We start from the raw sequence: 18,278 nt of genomic DNA on the forward strand, positions 1-18,278 counted from the left end.
AAAAAGTTCTAAATACTCATCAAGGTTAATTAAGATAAACGAATTTTAATGATTTAAGTTAATAGAACTCAATTCAATTAATTAGTTACAGCATTAGGGTTTACAGTGCAGAAGTCGCTTTGTAGGCAAACATCAGAGCTTTGAATTTGATGCGAGCAGCAACTGGCAGCCAGTGCAAACGGATGAGCAGCGGAGTGACATGTGCTCGTTTAGGTTCATTGAAGACCACTCGTGCTGCTGCATTCTGGAGCAGCTGAAGAGGCTTGATAGAGTTAGCTGAAAGCCCGGCTAGTAGAGAGTTGCAGTAATCCAGTTTGGAGAGAACAAGAGCTTGAACAAGGAGTTAAACTAGAACTAAAATGAATGAATATTGTAATAAATGTGTTGTTCATTGTCTGTTCATGCTAGTCAATGCAACCTTAATATTTATTAAGATTTTATTGTATGGTTACCAATAAATATTTAGTTTTAACATACAATTGCAAATAATTAAAAATATAAAACAAATTAAAAGTCCACTTGAAAATTCTCTGGATTTGGCAGGTTTTTCTATAAAGGTCAGATAACATTTCTTCCAGTTCTCAAATAATAATGATTTTACATTATCACTCTTTTTTATGCCACCAGAAAATTTTAGTTTTAATATTTAAGCGGAAATCATGATAGCATTGAACAGTCTATGGTAATTAAAAAATTCTGAAGATTTATTTAGCAAGCATGCATTAATTTACTACATTTTTTCATTCTTCAAATATCCCTGGGGGAAAAAACAACAACGTTTCCTTAAACTACTGCAACATTCAACATTAAAAATAAACATCATTATAAATAATAATCAACAATAAGTTCCACATCAGCATATTAGGATGATTTCTTATGAATAATTTGTCACTGAAAACATCAGTGTGAATAGGAATGAATTAAAAATAATTTTTGCTCTATTACTGGTTATATTACTCAAATAAATGCATCCTGTCAGCATAATCCCTTAATCATACTTAATTATTCCAAACAGTTGACCTACAGAAAGCCTGATTCAAAAAAATCACAGACGAAAATTCCCATTGCTATGAATAACCAAATATCTTTCATTGCTTTTCAGTGGAACTTCAGAAGGAACTGATCAACACTCATCAGCAGTCATTAACATACAAGCCACGCAGGTGTCACTCACTTCACTAAACCTCCTCATATCCTCGTTTTGCTTTATTCTGTTGCACATGGGCGGATACGTTTTTTTTTGCTAACAGTCAAATCTTTCTTAGAAAGAATCACAGGTGTCACTCCAGGGCTTTTGGCTCATGATTTTAATGCCATCCAAAAGGAGGTTACCAGAAAGTAAACAAGCAACAACACATTTGTCACCTTTGTCACATTTGTTTTATTAGAACAATCAAATAAAATTACAGGGTGGCACGGTGGCTCAGCCCTGTCACCTCACAGCAAAAAGGTCACTAGTTTGAGTCCCGGCGGGGTCAGTTGGCATTTCTGTGTGGAGTTTGCACTGAAAAAACCTACATTGCAATATTTTTATTTTCTGCGATTTATATTTCACAAGTTAATTAATCAACGTAATAATTTTAGATTGATTGGGATGATTTTGTAGCATTTGCATAAAATATAATAAACAAGCTACAAGCAGAGATGAAGTAGAGCAAATATACAAATGAAGGAGTCTAAAACTATACAGGTACAGAAATACAAGAATCAAATGTACGATAAAGCTGTATATTCTTTATTGGTAAATAATGGGGTATATGCCGAAGCATGCTAATAGGACTTTTAATTTGCCAGTAACCTGGGTTAAGCGCTTCCGGCGAATTGAATGCCAACGCAAAATCCGGTTCGTTTAAGGTCTGTTTTCTTTAAAAATGAGCGATCTCCACTAGCTGAGTGATATCCGATGTTAAGTGGGTCTCAGATTGTACAAGAAGCACTGCATTAAATTACATTTCCCCCGCCTTGTCTTTATAATATGAGCATTTATTTTACCCCAGTATATTCAATTGAGCTTCTGCGTTAGCCTGCCGATTCTGACGGGCGCATGCGAGTAAACCGCTTTTTGTCTCGTTTTACGCTTGAGCAACCAAATAAATGCTTAAGTGTATTTAACTGAATGTATTTTAATGACATAACAACATCGATGCTGTATAAGGAACCGTATAAAATGGAAAAAAGTTCACAATAACAGGTCACCGGAAGTGTATCAGCATGGGAACAGCCCTAGCTCGGCATATACCCTATTAAGCGCAATTCCTTTTTGTTAAAGCTACAAACTTAATAGTTCATTTGTTTTAAAACTGCTTTAAACTCGCTTAAATTGAGGCCTTAAAATCACTTTTTACTTCATGTTAAACTGAAATGACTCCTAAATGATCATGTGTTCTGAACGGTTGGTCAACTACAATCCTGACTCCGCACTGTCCGTCCTGCAGTGTGACTATTGCGGATTTACACATTGCGATATCGATGCTGAAATAATATATCGTGCAGCCCTACTACCCACATTATTTCTCATATGAGCCACTGTAAGTTAAATGTGTCAAGACTTCTGGTCTCATTCATTTTCATTCATTTTTAGCAAAACACAACAAGTTATGTTGATAGAATTTGTGACCTGTACTTTTCTTATCATATTGTTTTAATGTATTTGACAGCCAGATGACAAGCAAGAAAGAAAAAATGGTAATAGGTAACACGTAAAAAAGAAAATAAAAAACAGATATAATTTATAAAATTATATATAATATATACAAATTACATTTTGATAAATGGAAAGTTTATTAAAAATCTATAATATTCCATGACGTGGACAAAAAAATAAATAAATAATACTGACTTTAAATGTCTGAAATAGACCTTTTAAATGTCTATGATATTCCAGAAACTCTATTACCTGTGGGAACCCTTAATACAAATGTAAAGAGACCAAATCATAGTTTTTTTATTATATTATATATCTACACTCTGTATTAATTACTGTATATTACTATATACTGGATGGATGGATGGATGGATGGATGGATGGATGGTTGGATGGTTGGATGGATGGATGGATGGATATGCAGATAGATAGATGGATGGATGGATGGATGGATGGATGGATGGATGGATGGATGGATGGATGGATGGATGGATGGATGGATGGATGGATGGATGGATGGATGGATGGATGGATGGATGGATGGATGGATGGATGGATGGATGGATTGATTGATTGATATTTTGTTGTGGTTGTTGTTAATAAAAATTACCTTGGTATTACCAGGATGAGCTGGCCAGCACTGAACTGGCTCGCATAGCGGAAGAGTTTGATGAAGAGGGAAACCAGACGGAGGAACTGGGAAACAAGGGTGATGATTTGCTGGCCATGATGGATGAGCTCTAAAGGTCAGTCGCTATCAACAGTGAGTCAGAAAGCATGTGGCAGGTCTGAAAGGTCACAAAAAATATGCTCTGTTAGAAAATGCCTGACATATTTACTTTCATAAACATTATTAAGAACAAGCTGGAAGGCATATTCAGCTGTCATCGGTTCCCTTCATGGTTTTATTTGCTTCACACTTTATTTGAAGTGTTGTATTAACATTTTTCACTACTTTTTAATGATAAAACATTTAGTTTTAGTTTTTCATAATTTTCAAATAATACATGGTATGTTAAATACAGAAATGTAACGAACCTACATTTCAAACGAAGCTAACGTTATTCTGACAGGACGATGAAATTAAAATGTCGACTACAGCAGTCAACGCGTCTTAAAATAACAGTATATATCAACTCGCCCAACATATAGAAAGCAGCAGCATTTTAGGAGATAACTTACACTGAATTTAAAAACAAAAAGTTTGTAAACTAACCAGTTTCTCCGATTAAATATTGACGTTGTACACGTAATGAGCCACCAGAGGGCGCGCGAACGATTTTAATCCGGTACGTCTTGATGACGTAATTATCAGCTGCGACAAAGCGCGGTGCTCGAAACCATTAGGACGTAAACATGTTTTGAGCATGTAGACAACACCACGGAAGGTAATAAATGTTTTATTCACTCTCTAGTTCAGCAGCTTTTTATGAGTGGCTGTGGTTTTGTTAAAAAATTAAACAGTCATGTTCTCGGTTGAGTTGCAACTCTCGCGTGCTCCATTAAGTCGTAAAGGTTTCCTGTTCAGCTAGTTAGTAGTTAAGTGGATACTGTACACTGGTAAGTCAGCTACTATCCAGTGTGCAATCGTCATTTCTGCTTATTTCGGTATTTAACTTTGGAACCAATGCAGAGTCAGTATAAAATGCACAAAACCTTAACTACACACACATACATTAATAAATAAAGCTGCGGGTTAACTATGTTTATATATATATATATATATATATATATATATATATATATATATATATATATATATATATATATATATAAGCTATTGTTAAATTATTAGTAACTAATACAGTACAGTCACTAATATTATCTTTTCTAAATTTGATTGTAATGCAATAATTTGCACCTCTGAAACATTCATTATTGTGAAAAGGGCTGTACAAATAAGCCTGAATTGAATACTAGCCTTGGTATGCATACTATACTTATTGATTTAATGTTTAATATAATATAAAAAATTATCAAACAATTAAATAATAGTTGGCTAAAATTGGCACAAAAATCTTCCTACACATACACAAATAGACATATGAAGACATTAAAAAGTGCAAAAACGTATGGAAACATAATATATTATGTATGTATGTGTATGTTATGTTATTAACGCGGATTAAAATTCATTTAAAGACATTTGACAACATATTTCACATTTCACCTTTGTAAACAAACCTGCTTTGGATATTTTCTATCAATTTCATAAAAGGCGGTGTGCGATGTGTCTGTCAGCGGAGCCGTAAACCTGCAAGCATGCACTTGCCCACAACATTTAAATACAATTATTCAGCTTATGACAGACATTTTTTACATTTATGTGAGGCAACCATTTTCCATATACTTCTTTGAGATTTACAGATATACAGTTCTCAACATAATCGAGTACACCCCATTTTGAAAATGAATATTTTTATCTATTTCTTGGTGAGTATAGGGCATATATTTTGGTGCATTTGAACAAAACAGATTATATATATATATATATATATATATATATATATATATATATATATATATATATATATTTAATATTTTACTTACAGAACATTTTTAGAAATTTTAGATTCTACATTCAAATTAATGTAAAATATTGAGAAAATAATTACAAACTACTTTTGGACTGTTATCATAAGTTATTTTGTTAGATTAGCTCCAGATTTGGCTTCAGTACTAACTAATACAATACATAAATATAATATTCATAAAGCTTCTTGTAGAAAACATTAATTTAAATGAGAGATCTGTGGGGCTGTACTTGTATATGTTAAGCACTGTATTTGCTGTAAAACATCTGCGGATTTATGCAGAATGATTTTAGGAGTATCATTACAAAAATCTTAATAAATTAAATAAAAATAATACTGTTTTAACTTGTATTTAATGTTTACAGTGCAAATCCAACTAGATCCACTTATTCGGTAAACAAAGTCTCTCATATAATATATCTACTAACAGATGGAACATATTAATTTACATACTGTATTGTACATAAATCATATGATAATTTTCATATTAGTCAATAATACTGAAATTAATTTCAAAATTGAATGCATATACAAAGTAAATAAATAGACTCAACGATGCACTAAAAATCTGCGTCATGCTCCACATGTTGATTCTGTGTGGGTCTAGTCATTACGTAGTATTATAATCAGATATTATATCACACAAAAGAAATCGTCTGATTGTTTATGATTATTTTGTGCACAGATCAACATGGACGTGAGCCATTCGATACGTGAACGCACCATCGCTGAGAACAGTCTGGTGATCCTCCTGCAGGGTCTGCATGGACAGGTGACCACAGTTGACCTGCGAGACGAGAGCACAGCGAGGGGCAGAGTGATAAATGTGGACGCTTTCATGAACATCCGGCTGGAGAATGTCCTATACAGGGACAGACGGGGACGCAAGTCGAGCATGGATGATCTCTTCATTACTGGCAGAAACGTGCGGTACGTCCACATCCCTGACCAGATCAACATTATAGAGACAATAGAGGCGCAGCTCTCCAAAATACACCGCGTGCGAAACTTCGGAGCGGGCGGTGGACGGAAGGAGTACTCAAAGAAAAAGTAGCTGATGCTTGCAGTGTGTTTTTGATGGGAATGCTCGTTGGTGAATAGTTTGTTTATATTAAAATGGTTTCTGGGTCATGTGGGAAAATGACTTGTGTTTATTTTGAGCGTCTCTGGTGGTTTGAGAATTACATAAGCAGATTAGTGAAATGACTATTGACTGATGAGTTATTTAATGTGGCGTTGTTTGTTTAAACTACACGCTTTGCTTTTTCCCATGTCAATATTGCTTAGCCAAAAGTACACGTATATTTAAGGTTATATGCAAATATTGGTACACTGATGCATTTAACACTTTGTTTACAGTGTAATGGGAATGTTTATTTTCAAAATTGGCGCTTTTAAATATTTGTAATGACTTCATGAGATCAAATGAATGACTATTAAATTGGATATCTCATTCATTTTCCTTCAGCTTAGTCTGATTATCAGGGGTTGCCACAGTGGAATGCACTGCCAACTATTCCAGCAGGAAGAGCCCCGTGCTGTTGGGGGGGGGGAGGGTTAGGACGATTCTAAGGACTCACACAGTTTTGGGGCCCCCAGAGACATTATTAGGGGCCCTAATGACCCCACCCCTTCCACTCTTCACTTTGGTCAGCAGCATCCTCCTCCTCACTCTTCACTGTCGTCCGTGCCCTCCCCTTTTCTCATTTGTCCATGACACAACGCCCCGCCCCTCTCCACTTTTGTCTGTGACACCCTCCTCCTCGCTCTTCACTTTTGTCCGTGCCCCCACCCCCCCTCATTACTTAAGTCTGCGACACCCCCCAGCTCTTCACTTTCGTCCCTGATGCATCAATCTCCCCAAAACCACCCCGCTCTTCACTTTTGTCCACGACACATCTCCCTACCCCCACTCCCCTATGCGAAAGGTTGCCAGACGGCTCCTGTATTCCAGCATATTTTTTATGCAGCTGATGCCCTTTCAGCTGCAACCCAGAACTGGGAAACACCCATACAAACATGCATTCACACACTCATTCACTATTGCCAATTATTTTTTTACCCAATTCACCTGGAGTGTGGGGGAAACCAGAGCACCCGGAAGAAACTCATGCGAACTCAGGGAGAACATGCAAACTCCACACAGAAATGCCAACTGGCCCAGCTGGGACTCAAACCAGAAACCTTCTTGCTGTGAGATGACATTGCTAAAAAATAAGCCACCGTGCCAACAATTGGATAACTAAAATCTATTTAAAAGTGTAAAGTAATTTGTAATTTATGTATAATTCACTCAAGCCCTCAGATCAAACTCAGAAAGAGAAGGAATTTAGTCTCGTAAACTGCCTCACTCTTCTGTTTTTGTCTTGTGGTCCCTGTGGCATATGATTTTACGTCTTATTTTGGAGCAGTATTGTTTTGCTTCCACAATGCTCCATACGTTTTGGCATGGCGTATGAGGAGTCAATATATTTCAGTGGCCACATAATCACCATCTATGAAATGACTCATAAACCTCATTCCTGTGCAAAACACAGGCCACTCTGGTAAACAAAAACATTGCACAACACGTCAATTACACATGTAGCCCTTGATGAAATTGAAATCCAATTACACAAATACAACAAGCTGAAATGTGCTGCATTGCTTGTGAAATGAAGCTTGATTCATTTATTATTAAATTAATTAGTTCTCACAAAAGTGAATGTTCATTCTTTTCACCTTAGTCCCTTTATTAATCTGGGGTCGCCACAGCTGAATAAATCGCCAACTTATCCAGCATGTTTTACACAGCGGATGCTCTTTCAGCCGCAACCCACCACTGGGAAACACCCATACATTCTTGCATACACATTTATTCACTCATTCATTCATTTTTGGCTTAGTTCTTTTATTAATCTGGGGTTGCCACAGTGGAGTGAACCGCCAACTTATCCAGCATATGTTTTATGCAGCGTATGCCCTTCCAGCTGCAACCCATCACTGGAAAACACCCATACATTCTTGCATTCACACTCATTATTTTCGACTTAGTCCCTTTATTAATCTGGGGTCGCCACAGTGGAGTGAACCGCCAACTTATCCAGCATATGTTTTATGCAGCGTGTGCCCTTCCGGCTGCAACCCATCACTGGGAAACACCCATACATTCTTGCATTCACACTCATTCATTTAATTTCTTTGCGGCTTTGTTCCTTTATTAATCTGGGGTCGCCACAGTGCAATGAACCCCAAACTTATCCAGCATATGTTCTATGCAGCAGATGCCCTTCCAGCCGCAACCCAACACTGGAAAACAGCCATACATTCTTGCATTCACACTCATTCATTATTTTCGTCTTGGTCCCTTTATTAATCTGGGGTCGCCACAGTGGAGTGAACCGCCAACTTATCCAGCATATGTTTTATGCAGCGTGTGCCCTTCTAGCCGCAACCCAGCAGTGGAAAACAGCAATACATTCTTGCATTCACACATACACTACGGACGATTTAGCTTATCCAATTCACCTTTAGCCAGGATACACACAGGAATCAGAGGGATAAATTTAATACCTTTAAGACCTTTTTTAAGACATACATTTTAAGACCTCATCACCATGTCAATTGATTTATCAACTTCTAATACTTTTCAAGACCCCGCAGACACCCTGTATAAAATATATGATGGAATAGTTGGCGGTTCATTCCGCTGTAGCAACCTCTGAAATAGAGTATAAGCCAAAGGAAAATGAATAAATGACAACATTGTTCGCACACTGAGCCAACATGAATGTCTTACAGTTATAAGTAGCAAATGCCCAAACCAGGCTCTATCTATTTCTGTTTGCTTTCCCTTTCAACATGCAAACACTTATGCGCATAAATGAAGCCTCTTTCACCCTGTGCAGGCTTGAATACGGCTGGGACGGTTCGTGTCTCGTGTCAAAAAGAGAGATGTGTGTGTGTCTGTGGATGCCTGAAGGGTTAACCCTGTGGGGAGGGACAGGAAATGTCTGCAGTGGCCACTAAAAGAGCTCTTTGTGCTCCTGTCTGACCACCTGAAGGCTCAGTCCAGCAAACAGCCAACCAAAACCTTCTGTCAGAGAGTGGAAAATGAGCCACGCTCCCAAGATAAGTGTGTTAATAAGAGATGAATAGACATACAGTTAAAGTCGGAATTATTGGAATTTTTTTTTTTTTTCCAAATATTTCTCAAATGATGTTGAACAGATTCAGGAATGTTTCACAGTATTTCCTATAATATTTTTTCTTCTGAAGAAAGTCTTATTTGTTTTATTTGAGCTAGAATAAAAGCAGTTTTTAATTTTTTAAACAACATTTATATTATCAGCCCCCTTAAAAAAAATTCGATAGTCTACAGAACAAACCATCGTTATACTTGCCTGTCACCATTACTGTCACCATGGCAAAGATCAAATAAATCAGTTATTATAGATGAGTTATTAAAACTATTATGATTAGAAATGTGTTGAAAAATATTAATTCAGTATAGCACATAGTATGTTAATTTCTATTAATGCAGCAAACAAACACAAAAGTGATGTTTATGCATTCAATAAATGCTGCATTTGATCATTTCAAAGCTTTTATTACTGTAAAAAATATCTGTTATGGACAGTTTCTGTATTTTGTGATTCACAATTGTTTCCTTTTTATTGATGGTTGTGAATTGCATTATGGGATGTTGATCTCTGATATGTTGACCTTTGATGTTGAACAAAGTGACTTTTATTGATATTTAGGAGTTTGAAATAATATGATGTATAATAAACAATGCATAGAGGAATAAGTCTGTACAATAACAGAAAATGTGCTGGCAGATTATTACAAGGTTTGAGCTGTAATATAGGCCTACAACACCAACACAGACAATATAGCACTATAAACTATTAAATATGTTAATGAATGTCACTTATTTCAAACTTTTCGAGGTTAAATGTTGTTGGAAGACATATCAAGATCCCATAATGCAATTCAAAAGCAGATATAAATGAGGAATGACAAAATACAGAAAACTGCTAATTTACAAATATTGTTTTATACAGGGTGTCCCCGGGGGTTATAAAAGTCTTAAAATGTCTTAATTTTCTCAATTTTAGGCCTTAAAAAGTCTTGAATTGACTGAAATGTTGGGCTGTAGGTCTTAAATAATTTTAAACAGGACTTTCCCTATAGCCAAGTAAAGCTACCCAATTCGGCCAACACTTAATCACCTATAATCCATCACAAAGCATTTTTTTTTTTATTATATTGCAAAGAGATCCATTTACAACAGCTGTTAGACATTTTTACAGCAAAATCTCCAAATTAAACTTCCTAATTGTGCTTCATGGTGGCGCAGTGGGTAGCACGATCGCCTCACAGTAAGAAGGTCGCTGGTTTGAGCCTCAGCTGGGTCGGTTAGCATTTCTGTGTGGAGTTTGCATGTTCTCCCCTAGTTGGCGTGGGTTTCCTCCGGGTGCTCCGGTTTCCCCCACAGTCTAAACACATGCGGTAGGCGAATTGAATATGCATCCGCTGTGTAAAACATATGCTGGAATAGTTGGCGGTTCATTCCGCTGTGGCGACCCCAGATTAATAAAGGGACTAAGCCAACAAGAAAACAAATGAATGAGACAATTAAAAGAAAGAAAACTAAAGCGACACACTCCTTTCCATGATCCTCAATTAATCCAAAAACAGGTGTAACTGTAACCTAAAAATTAGAAAAAATCCTTAGTGTTTATCCCTGAATAAGTCTAAAATTTCATTCATAATAGTCTTTAAAGAGTTTTAAAATGTCATAAATTTGACTTAAAGAAACCTGCAAAAACCCTGTTTATAGAAAAGGGGTCTTTCCCTCAACATGTTACTCTTTGAGGACATCATATAGTGTAGAAACTATTCATTATTGTGGCATTGCTTTTAAACAACAATTACACCCTGCCAAATTTAGCACCGCATGTATAGGTGTATGTTTTACTGTGGTTTACACGCCCACAAAACACATCCAAATATACATGTGCGGACCTGAAGAAGAGGTTTACTCTGGTGGTGACCAGCGGGCGTGAAATGTGGCCTGGATCGCTCTGCCATCCTGAGGGTGTAAATTCTCATGTCGTGTGCCCCTCCCTGACTCTATTTTCCCCTCTGACAGGAAACACCTCCCTTTAGCCAAACTGCTTTTCTATCGTCTGGCCCCAGTGTGTGTGTGTGTGTGTGTGTGTGTGTGAGACCAGAGAGGCTGTTCTGCTCTCGCTGCTTCTCCTCATGTCAGAATCAGATGTGTGTGTGAGTAGACAGAGTGTGTGGAGCTCAAGCACCCCTCAGTGTTTAGTGCTCCTGCTTCATCTTTCAGTGTGAGGTCACAGCGCCTCTGGATACAGGACTTTCTGGGCTTTCTTACAGCAGGACAATCAGGAGGGAAAGGATGGTTCGTTAGGAAAGGTAAGAAATACTTCATTTTGGATTTAACATGTATAGAAATGTCTATGTAACTGTTCAGATATCATTAAAACGGGACGGGTTTACTTTAAATGAAATTGCTGTTACTTTTAAGCTTATAGAATTAAGATTTTAGACTGATGTACAAATTAACTGGGTTAGAAAAATCACACAGACAAATATATAAAGCAGAATATCACATACCTGAAATTCTTCAGATTTAGATCAACACAGAGAAGCAACCTAAAACCTGAATGGCAACACTAACTACCCCTAACACCCTAGCAACTGCATAGCGACACTCTAGCAACCTAACTGCATAGTAATACTCTAGCAGATAACAATATTCTAGCAACCACCGTACACCTGAATATAAACAACCTAGCAACTTACACTCCATGGTAACTGCATAGTAAACAACACGCAAACTGGTCTTAACACATTAAAGAGATAGTTAAAAATTTACAAACAACACCCTAGCAACTAAACACAATAGCAAATGCTAAATGCAATTGCATAGCAACAATCTAACAACCACCCAAAACACCCTAGCAACAGCATAGAACAACCTAACAACTGTGTTGTAATGCTGTAGCAACGCTATAACATCCTACCAACCTAACAGCAACACTCTAGCAACTGCACAGCAATGATAAACAATCACAACACTGTAGCAACTACATCAAGATGTACACTAGTGGCATAGCAACACTCTAACTACCACCCAAAACACCCTAGCAACTGCATGCAACATCCTAACAACTGTGTTGTAATTCTGCAGCAACCCTATAACAAACTACCAACTTCACATCATCACCCTAACATCTGCATAGCAATGATAAACAACCACAACACCCTAGCAACTACATAAAGATGTACAGTATTAGCATAGCAACACTCTAACTACCACCCAAAACACCCTAGCAACAGCATGAAACATTCTAACAACCGTGTTGTAATGCTGTAGCAACCCTATAACAAGCTACCAACTTCACAGCATTACCCTAGCAACTGCATAGCAATGATAAACAACCACAACACCCTAGCAACTACAAAGATGTGCAGTATTAGCATAGCAACTCTAACAACCGTCTAAAACACCCTAGCAACTGCATAGCACTACCGAACATCTGTGTAGTAATGCTGTAGCAACCTTATAACATCCTAACAGCAACACCATAGCAACTGCATAGCAATGATATACAACCACAACACCCTAGCAACTACATAAAGATGTACAGTACTAGCATAGCAACAACCACCAAAAACACCCTAACAACTGCATAGAACACATAACAATTGTTTAGTAATGCTGTAGCAAACTTATAACATCCTAACAGCAACACCATAGCAACTGCATAGCAATGATAAACAACCACAACACCCTAGCAACTACATAAAGATGTGCCGTATTAGCATAGCAACACTAACAACCGTCTAAAACACCCTAGCAACTGCATAGCACTACCGAACATCTGTGTAGTAATGCTGTAGCAACCTTATAACATCCTAACAGCAACACCATAGCAACTGCATAGCAATGATATACAACCACAACACCCTAGCAACTACATAAAGATGTGCGGTATTAGCATAGCAACACTCTAACAACCGTCTAAAACACCCTAGCAACTGCATAGAACAACCTATCATCTGTGTAGTAATGCTGTAGAAACCTTATAACATCCTAACAGCAACACGGTAGCAACTGCATAGCAATGATAAACAACCACAACACCCTAGCAACTACATAAAGATGTTCAGTACTAGCATAGCAACAACCACCAAAAACACCCTAGCAACTGCATTGAACTACCTAACAACTGTGTAGTATTGCTGTAACATACTATAATGTTCTTTCAACATTATGACAATGATCTAAAAATCATTACGCCCTAGCAACAGCAAAGCACCACCCACAATGGCCAAAAATCTGCACGGTATTGGCTCAAATGATCCCAGAGTACAGCATGAGCTCAGCAGCTTCTTCAGACATGTGCCCCTACATGCCCGTCTGCAGGTCTGCTGTTCTGGGAAGCTCTGACAGGTGGTTGATGGTATGCCGGAGATGTTTTGTCCTGTCGCTGATTCACAGCTGTGGCGGGGCAGAGCTCCGCCGGTCAGCCTCACTGGAATATTTCTGGCACTTGTGGCATCGTACAGCCCACGCTAATTGGTACTTGAAGCAGGACTTGACAGTGTTTACAAGCTTTTAGTGTAATCGTATATCCCTGGTGTCCTAGTTCCTGTGTGTCATGTGTTTGTGTGTGAGGGAATGGAGTTTTTGTTTGCTAAACCACACTGGAGAGGCTTTAAAAGTGGAGATGTCGTGAGACAAAGACGACTAAATGGATTTAAATATTTACCTACTGGACGTAATGGTAAATATTTTATGAGTATTGTTATTATTATAGCAGCAGGGTGGCTCAGTTGATAGTACTTGTCACCTCACCCAAGAAGGCCACTGGTTCGAGTCCCGGCTGGGCCAGTTGACATTTCTGTGTGGAGTTTGTATGTTCTCCAAGTTTTAGCATGGGTTTCCTCCATAGACCAAAGACATGCACTGAATTGGATAAACTAAATTGGTCACAGTGTATGAGTGTGTGTTTTTGAATGTGAGAGTGTATGAGTGTTTCCCAGTACTGGGTTGCAGTTGGAAGGGCATCCGCTGTGTAAAACATATGCTGGATATGTTGGCGGTTCATTTCACTGTTGCAACCCCCTGATAAATAAGGAACTAAGCCAAAGGAAAATTAATAAATGAATAAATATTATTATTATTATGGTTTAGTCATTACGTAACTGATTATGTATTATTTAATTTAGTACTAATGCTACTATTAAACAACTAAAGTTGTTTTTAAAGCTACATTTTATAAATATCTCTGTAGTATTTTATAAGCATAATAATAAATAATAAATACAAATAATTCTTTAATTATTATCTTTGTCAATATTTTTTTCTATTTATGCATCATTTAATATACCAAAGGTACTACTAACATCATGCGTTCAATAATAATCATCATAATCATAATAATAGTAATTACAATAACAACCATTGTTATTGTTAATAATCAACAACAAAAACTTTATTAAAATCATCATCATTACTATTACTTATATAATAGTTTTATCGTCTATTTGGGTGTATAATTAGTTTTATCATCACCATTACAACTATTTTATGTACTACTTCTTATACTTTATTAATGATCATTTTAAAATTACAAATTTTTAATTACATAAATATTTCTATAGTAGACAACCAGAATAATAAATAAATACAATTAATTTTATAATTGTTATTTTTTTCTATAATTATGCAATATTTAACCATGCCACATGTACTCCTAACATTATTTCCTTAATAATAATAATAATGATAATGATCATAATAATGATAATACTACTAATAATGATGCTAATAATAATGATCATAATAATAATATTCATTATTGTTAAAAATCATAATAATTACAACATTATTAGCCTCATCATCATCATCATTACTATTACTAGATATATAATTAGTTATATCGACACCATTCAATGTATTTAATGTACTATTTATACTAATACTGTATTAATGATGATTTAATTTTTTCCCCCAAAATTATATTACATAAATATTGTTTTAGTAGTTATACAAGCAGAAAATTAAATAATAAATACAATTAATTCTATAATTATCACCTTTGTCAGGTATTTTATATAATTATGCAATATTTAACATACCACAGCTGCTACTAATAATAATATTGCTTTAATAATAAAAAAAATAATAATAATAAATTGTGATCATGTTTTGATATATATATATATATATATATATATATATATATATATATATATATATATATATATATATATATATATATTATTTGAAATTTAACTATATATATATATATATATATATATATATATATATATATATATATATATATATATATATATATATATATATATATATATATAGTTAAAATCTGAATTATTAGCCCACCTGTTTATTTTTTTCCCTAATTTCTGTTTAACGGAGAGTTTTTTTCTGCACATTTCTAATCATAATAGTTTTAATAACTCATTTCCAATAACTGATTTATTTTATCTTTGCCATGATGACAGTAAATAATGTTTTACTAGATATCTTTCAAGACACTTCTATACAGCTTAAAGTGACAGTTAAAGGCTGAACTAGGTTAATTAGGCAGGTTAGGGTAATTAGGCAGTAAAACCTGCTTTTATTCTAGCTGAAATAAAACAAATAAGACTTTCTCCAGAAGAAAAAATATTATCAGACATACTGTGAAAATTCCCTTGCCCTGTTTAACATAATTTGGGAAATGTTTAAAAAAGAAAAAAATTCAAAGGGGGGCTAATAATTCTGTGTTATACAGTATTTCAGCACACTTAATCATAGGGCCATTGGCGCCGACATAGCTGAGCATTTTAACTAATAAAAAAAAGCCACAAAAGAATAAACAAGTCACAGTTGACATACCATGCTTCACAGTAGTGCACTTAATCGTGTGCCCTTGTTCTGCCAAGTGTGTGCAGATAGTGATCAGGGCGGCTGAGACTCTGGCTCTCGATGGCGTAGATTAAAGTTTGCCGTAATTACAGGCCCCGAGAGGAAACAAACAGGAAGACAACAACATGGCACCTCTTCCGTGATCTCAGCACGGCCTCGGCCACTGCAGGCTTTATGGTGCGTCGTCACCGCATTTACAGTCTGATGCGTTTTACGGTTTCCTCTTGGCCGGAGGAGACTCTTGCACACATCCAGGACTCGTGTGGCTCCGGCTTGGGAAATCCAGATGTTCAGCTTTAAATTCCCCCCTCCCCTTTTCCTGCTTGGAGAAAGTGACACTAGCTGGATCTTTCCCAGTTTCCCAGAGAAGAGTCCCACGCAGACCCATCCCAGCAGAATCTGGGTTCCTGTGGGAAAAATGAGAAAGTCTGTATTGGAGCAAAGAGTGAGACCCGGGTCAATGCAACAACAACAACAGCAGTTACAAATGGCCTGTGCAGAAAGAGACGTGTATAATGCTGCTTAATAGCACAGTTAGTGTAATTTCAGCCTCGGGGCCAAAATAAACAAGTTAAGGGGAATTTGTCAAATTATGCATGGAAAGGCATGTTGCTTTAGTTGTCCTTGCAATGTTAGAGCAATTACTATTACTAATGATTTATTGAAAACCCCTAAACCTACATATTGAACTTATGCACACAACTCAACACTGTGCTATGAGCTTGAATGATAGGCTACCAAAAATCATCTCAGCACAGCAATCATGCAGGAACGATCCAAAACCTCAACCAAACAAAACATCATACCAACTGCAACCTCTGCACCCTCCAGAAACCATTACTCAACTGAAAAAAAACTGCTTAAATCAGCCTAAGCTAGTTAGCTGGTCAACCAGCCTGGTTTTAGACAGGTTTTGGCCATTTCTAGGCTGGTTTCCAGCCACTTCCAGGCTGGGAGATGACCAGCTAAAACCAACCTAGCCAGACTGGGAGCCCAACCAAAACCATCTATGTCATTTTTTATCCTGACCAGCTAAGACCAGGCTGGAAATGGCTGGAAATCAGCCTAGAAATTACCAAAAACTGTCTCAAACCAGCCATCCAGCTTAGGCTGGTTTAAGCTGTTTTTTTTCAACAGAGAACCAATAAGAAAACCTTAGCAACCAGTAAGAACACATTAGCAACCTCTCAGAACACAACAATAACTGAATAGGAATCACCCAGGACACCTGAGCAACCAATAGGAACACCTTAGAAATCCTATAGCAACCCAATAAAACACTTCAGCTGCATAGCCACCTCCCATAACACCAAAGGCACAAACCAAAACACTCTACCAACACAACAACCACACATCAACCATTCAAAACTCCCTAGCAACAACTTGAAACAACATAGAAACCCAACAACCATCCAAAACACCCTAGCAACAACAACCTGGAAGATACCATCTTAGAAACCATATACTGTAACAACCATCCAAAACACCCCAGCAACAACAGCCTGGAACATAACATCTTAGAAACCACACAACAACCATCCAAAACACCCTAGCAACAACAACCTGGAAGATACCATCTTAGAAACCACACAACAACCATCCAAAACACCCTAGCAACAACTTGAAACAACATCTTAGAAACCACATAACAACCATCCAAAACACCCTAGCAACAACTTGGAACAACATCTTAGAAGCCATATAACAACCATCCAAAACACCCTAGCAACAACCTGGAAGATAATATCTTAGAAACCACAAAGCAACTATCCAAAACACCCTAGCAACAACAACTAGGAACATAACATCTTAGAAACAATATAACAACCATCCAAAATACCCTAGCAACAACTAGGAACATAACATCTTAGAAACCATATAACAACCATCCAAAACACCCTAGCAACAACTTGGAACAACATCTTAGAAACCACACAACAACCATCCAAAACACCCTAGCAACAACTTGGAACAACATCTTAGAAACCATATAAAAAACATCCAAAACACCCTAGCAACTGCATAGCAACCAATCGGAATTTCACAACAACTGCAAAACACCAAGAAAACCATATTGCATAGCAACAACCTTGAACACAACTGAACATCAAAGCAACAAGTCAAAACAAATCAAAACTGCACAACA

The 18,278-nt window shown here is 36.7% G+C and overlaps 3 protein-coding genes and 1 long non-coding RNA gene across 7 annotated transcripts in view; 3 read left to right on the forward strand and 1 right to left on the reverse strand.

Annotated features, from left to right (window-relative positions):
* oscp1a (organic solute carrier partner 1a) overlaps window positions 1-6,309 on the forward strand; it is a 20,537-nt gene extending 14,228 nt beyond the window's left edge. Inside the window, 3 exon segments of one of the 2 annotated variants that reach the window (NM_001110123.1) lie at window positions 1,103-1,163; window positions 3,269-3,390; window positions 5,864-6,309. In NM_001110123.1, coding sequence (NP_001103593.1) covers window positions 1,103-1,163; window positions 3,269-3,388 — 181 coding nt within the window. In that variant the 3' untranslated portion in view covers window positions 3,389-3,390; window positions 5,864-6,309. 2 annotated transcript variants of the gene reach the window in all.
* The window catches only part of LOC141378983 (uncharacterized), a 27,055-nt gene extending 10,560 nt beyond the window's left edge, over window positions 1-16,495 (reverse strand). Inside the window, exons 1-2 of one of the 3 annotated variants that reach the window (XR_015516367.1) lie at window positions 16,103-16,495; window positions 3,255-3,432 (exon numbers count right to left, since the gene is read on the reverse strand). This is a non-coding gene — a long non-coding RNA (uncharacterized LOC141378983). Of the gene's footprint in view, window positions 1-3,254; window positions 3,433-3,826; window positions 3,926-16,102 lie in introns of those variants that run through there. The other 2 variants (XR_015516369.2, XR_015516368.1) reach the window with 2 other exon arrangements.
* lsm10 (LSM10, U7 small nuclear RNA associated) lies at window positions 3,960-6,309 on the forward strand. Its single transcript, NM_001386623.2, has 2 exons — window positions 3,960-4,032; window positions 5,864-6,309. The coding sequence occupies exon 2, from the start codon at window positions 5,870-5,872 to the stop codon at window positions 6,230-6,232; it is 363 nt and encodes a 120-aa protein (NP_001373552.1). The 5' UTR covers window positions 3,960-4,032; window positions 5,864-5,869; the 3' UTR covers window positions 6,233-6,309.
* Window positions 11,559-18,278, forward strand: part of eva1bb (eva-1 homolog Bb (C. elegans)) — a 14,760-nt gene continuing 8,040 nt past the window's right edge. The window contains exon 1 of the mRNA NM_001114461.1: window positions 11,559-11,604. The gene's annotated coding sequence lies outside the window, so the exon portion shown is untranslated. The remainder of the gene's footprint in view (window positions 11,605-18,278) is intronic.

The sequence above is a fragment of the Danio rerio genome, chromosome 19, assembly GCF_052040795.2.
Source record: "Danio rerio strain M-AB ecotype USA chromosome 19, GRCz13ab, whole genome shotgun sequence".
Taxonomy (NCBI): domain Eukaryota; kingdom Metazoa; phylum Chordata; class Actinopteri; order Cypriniformes; family Danionidae; genus Danio; species Danio rerio.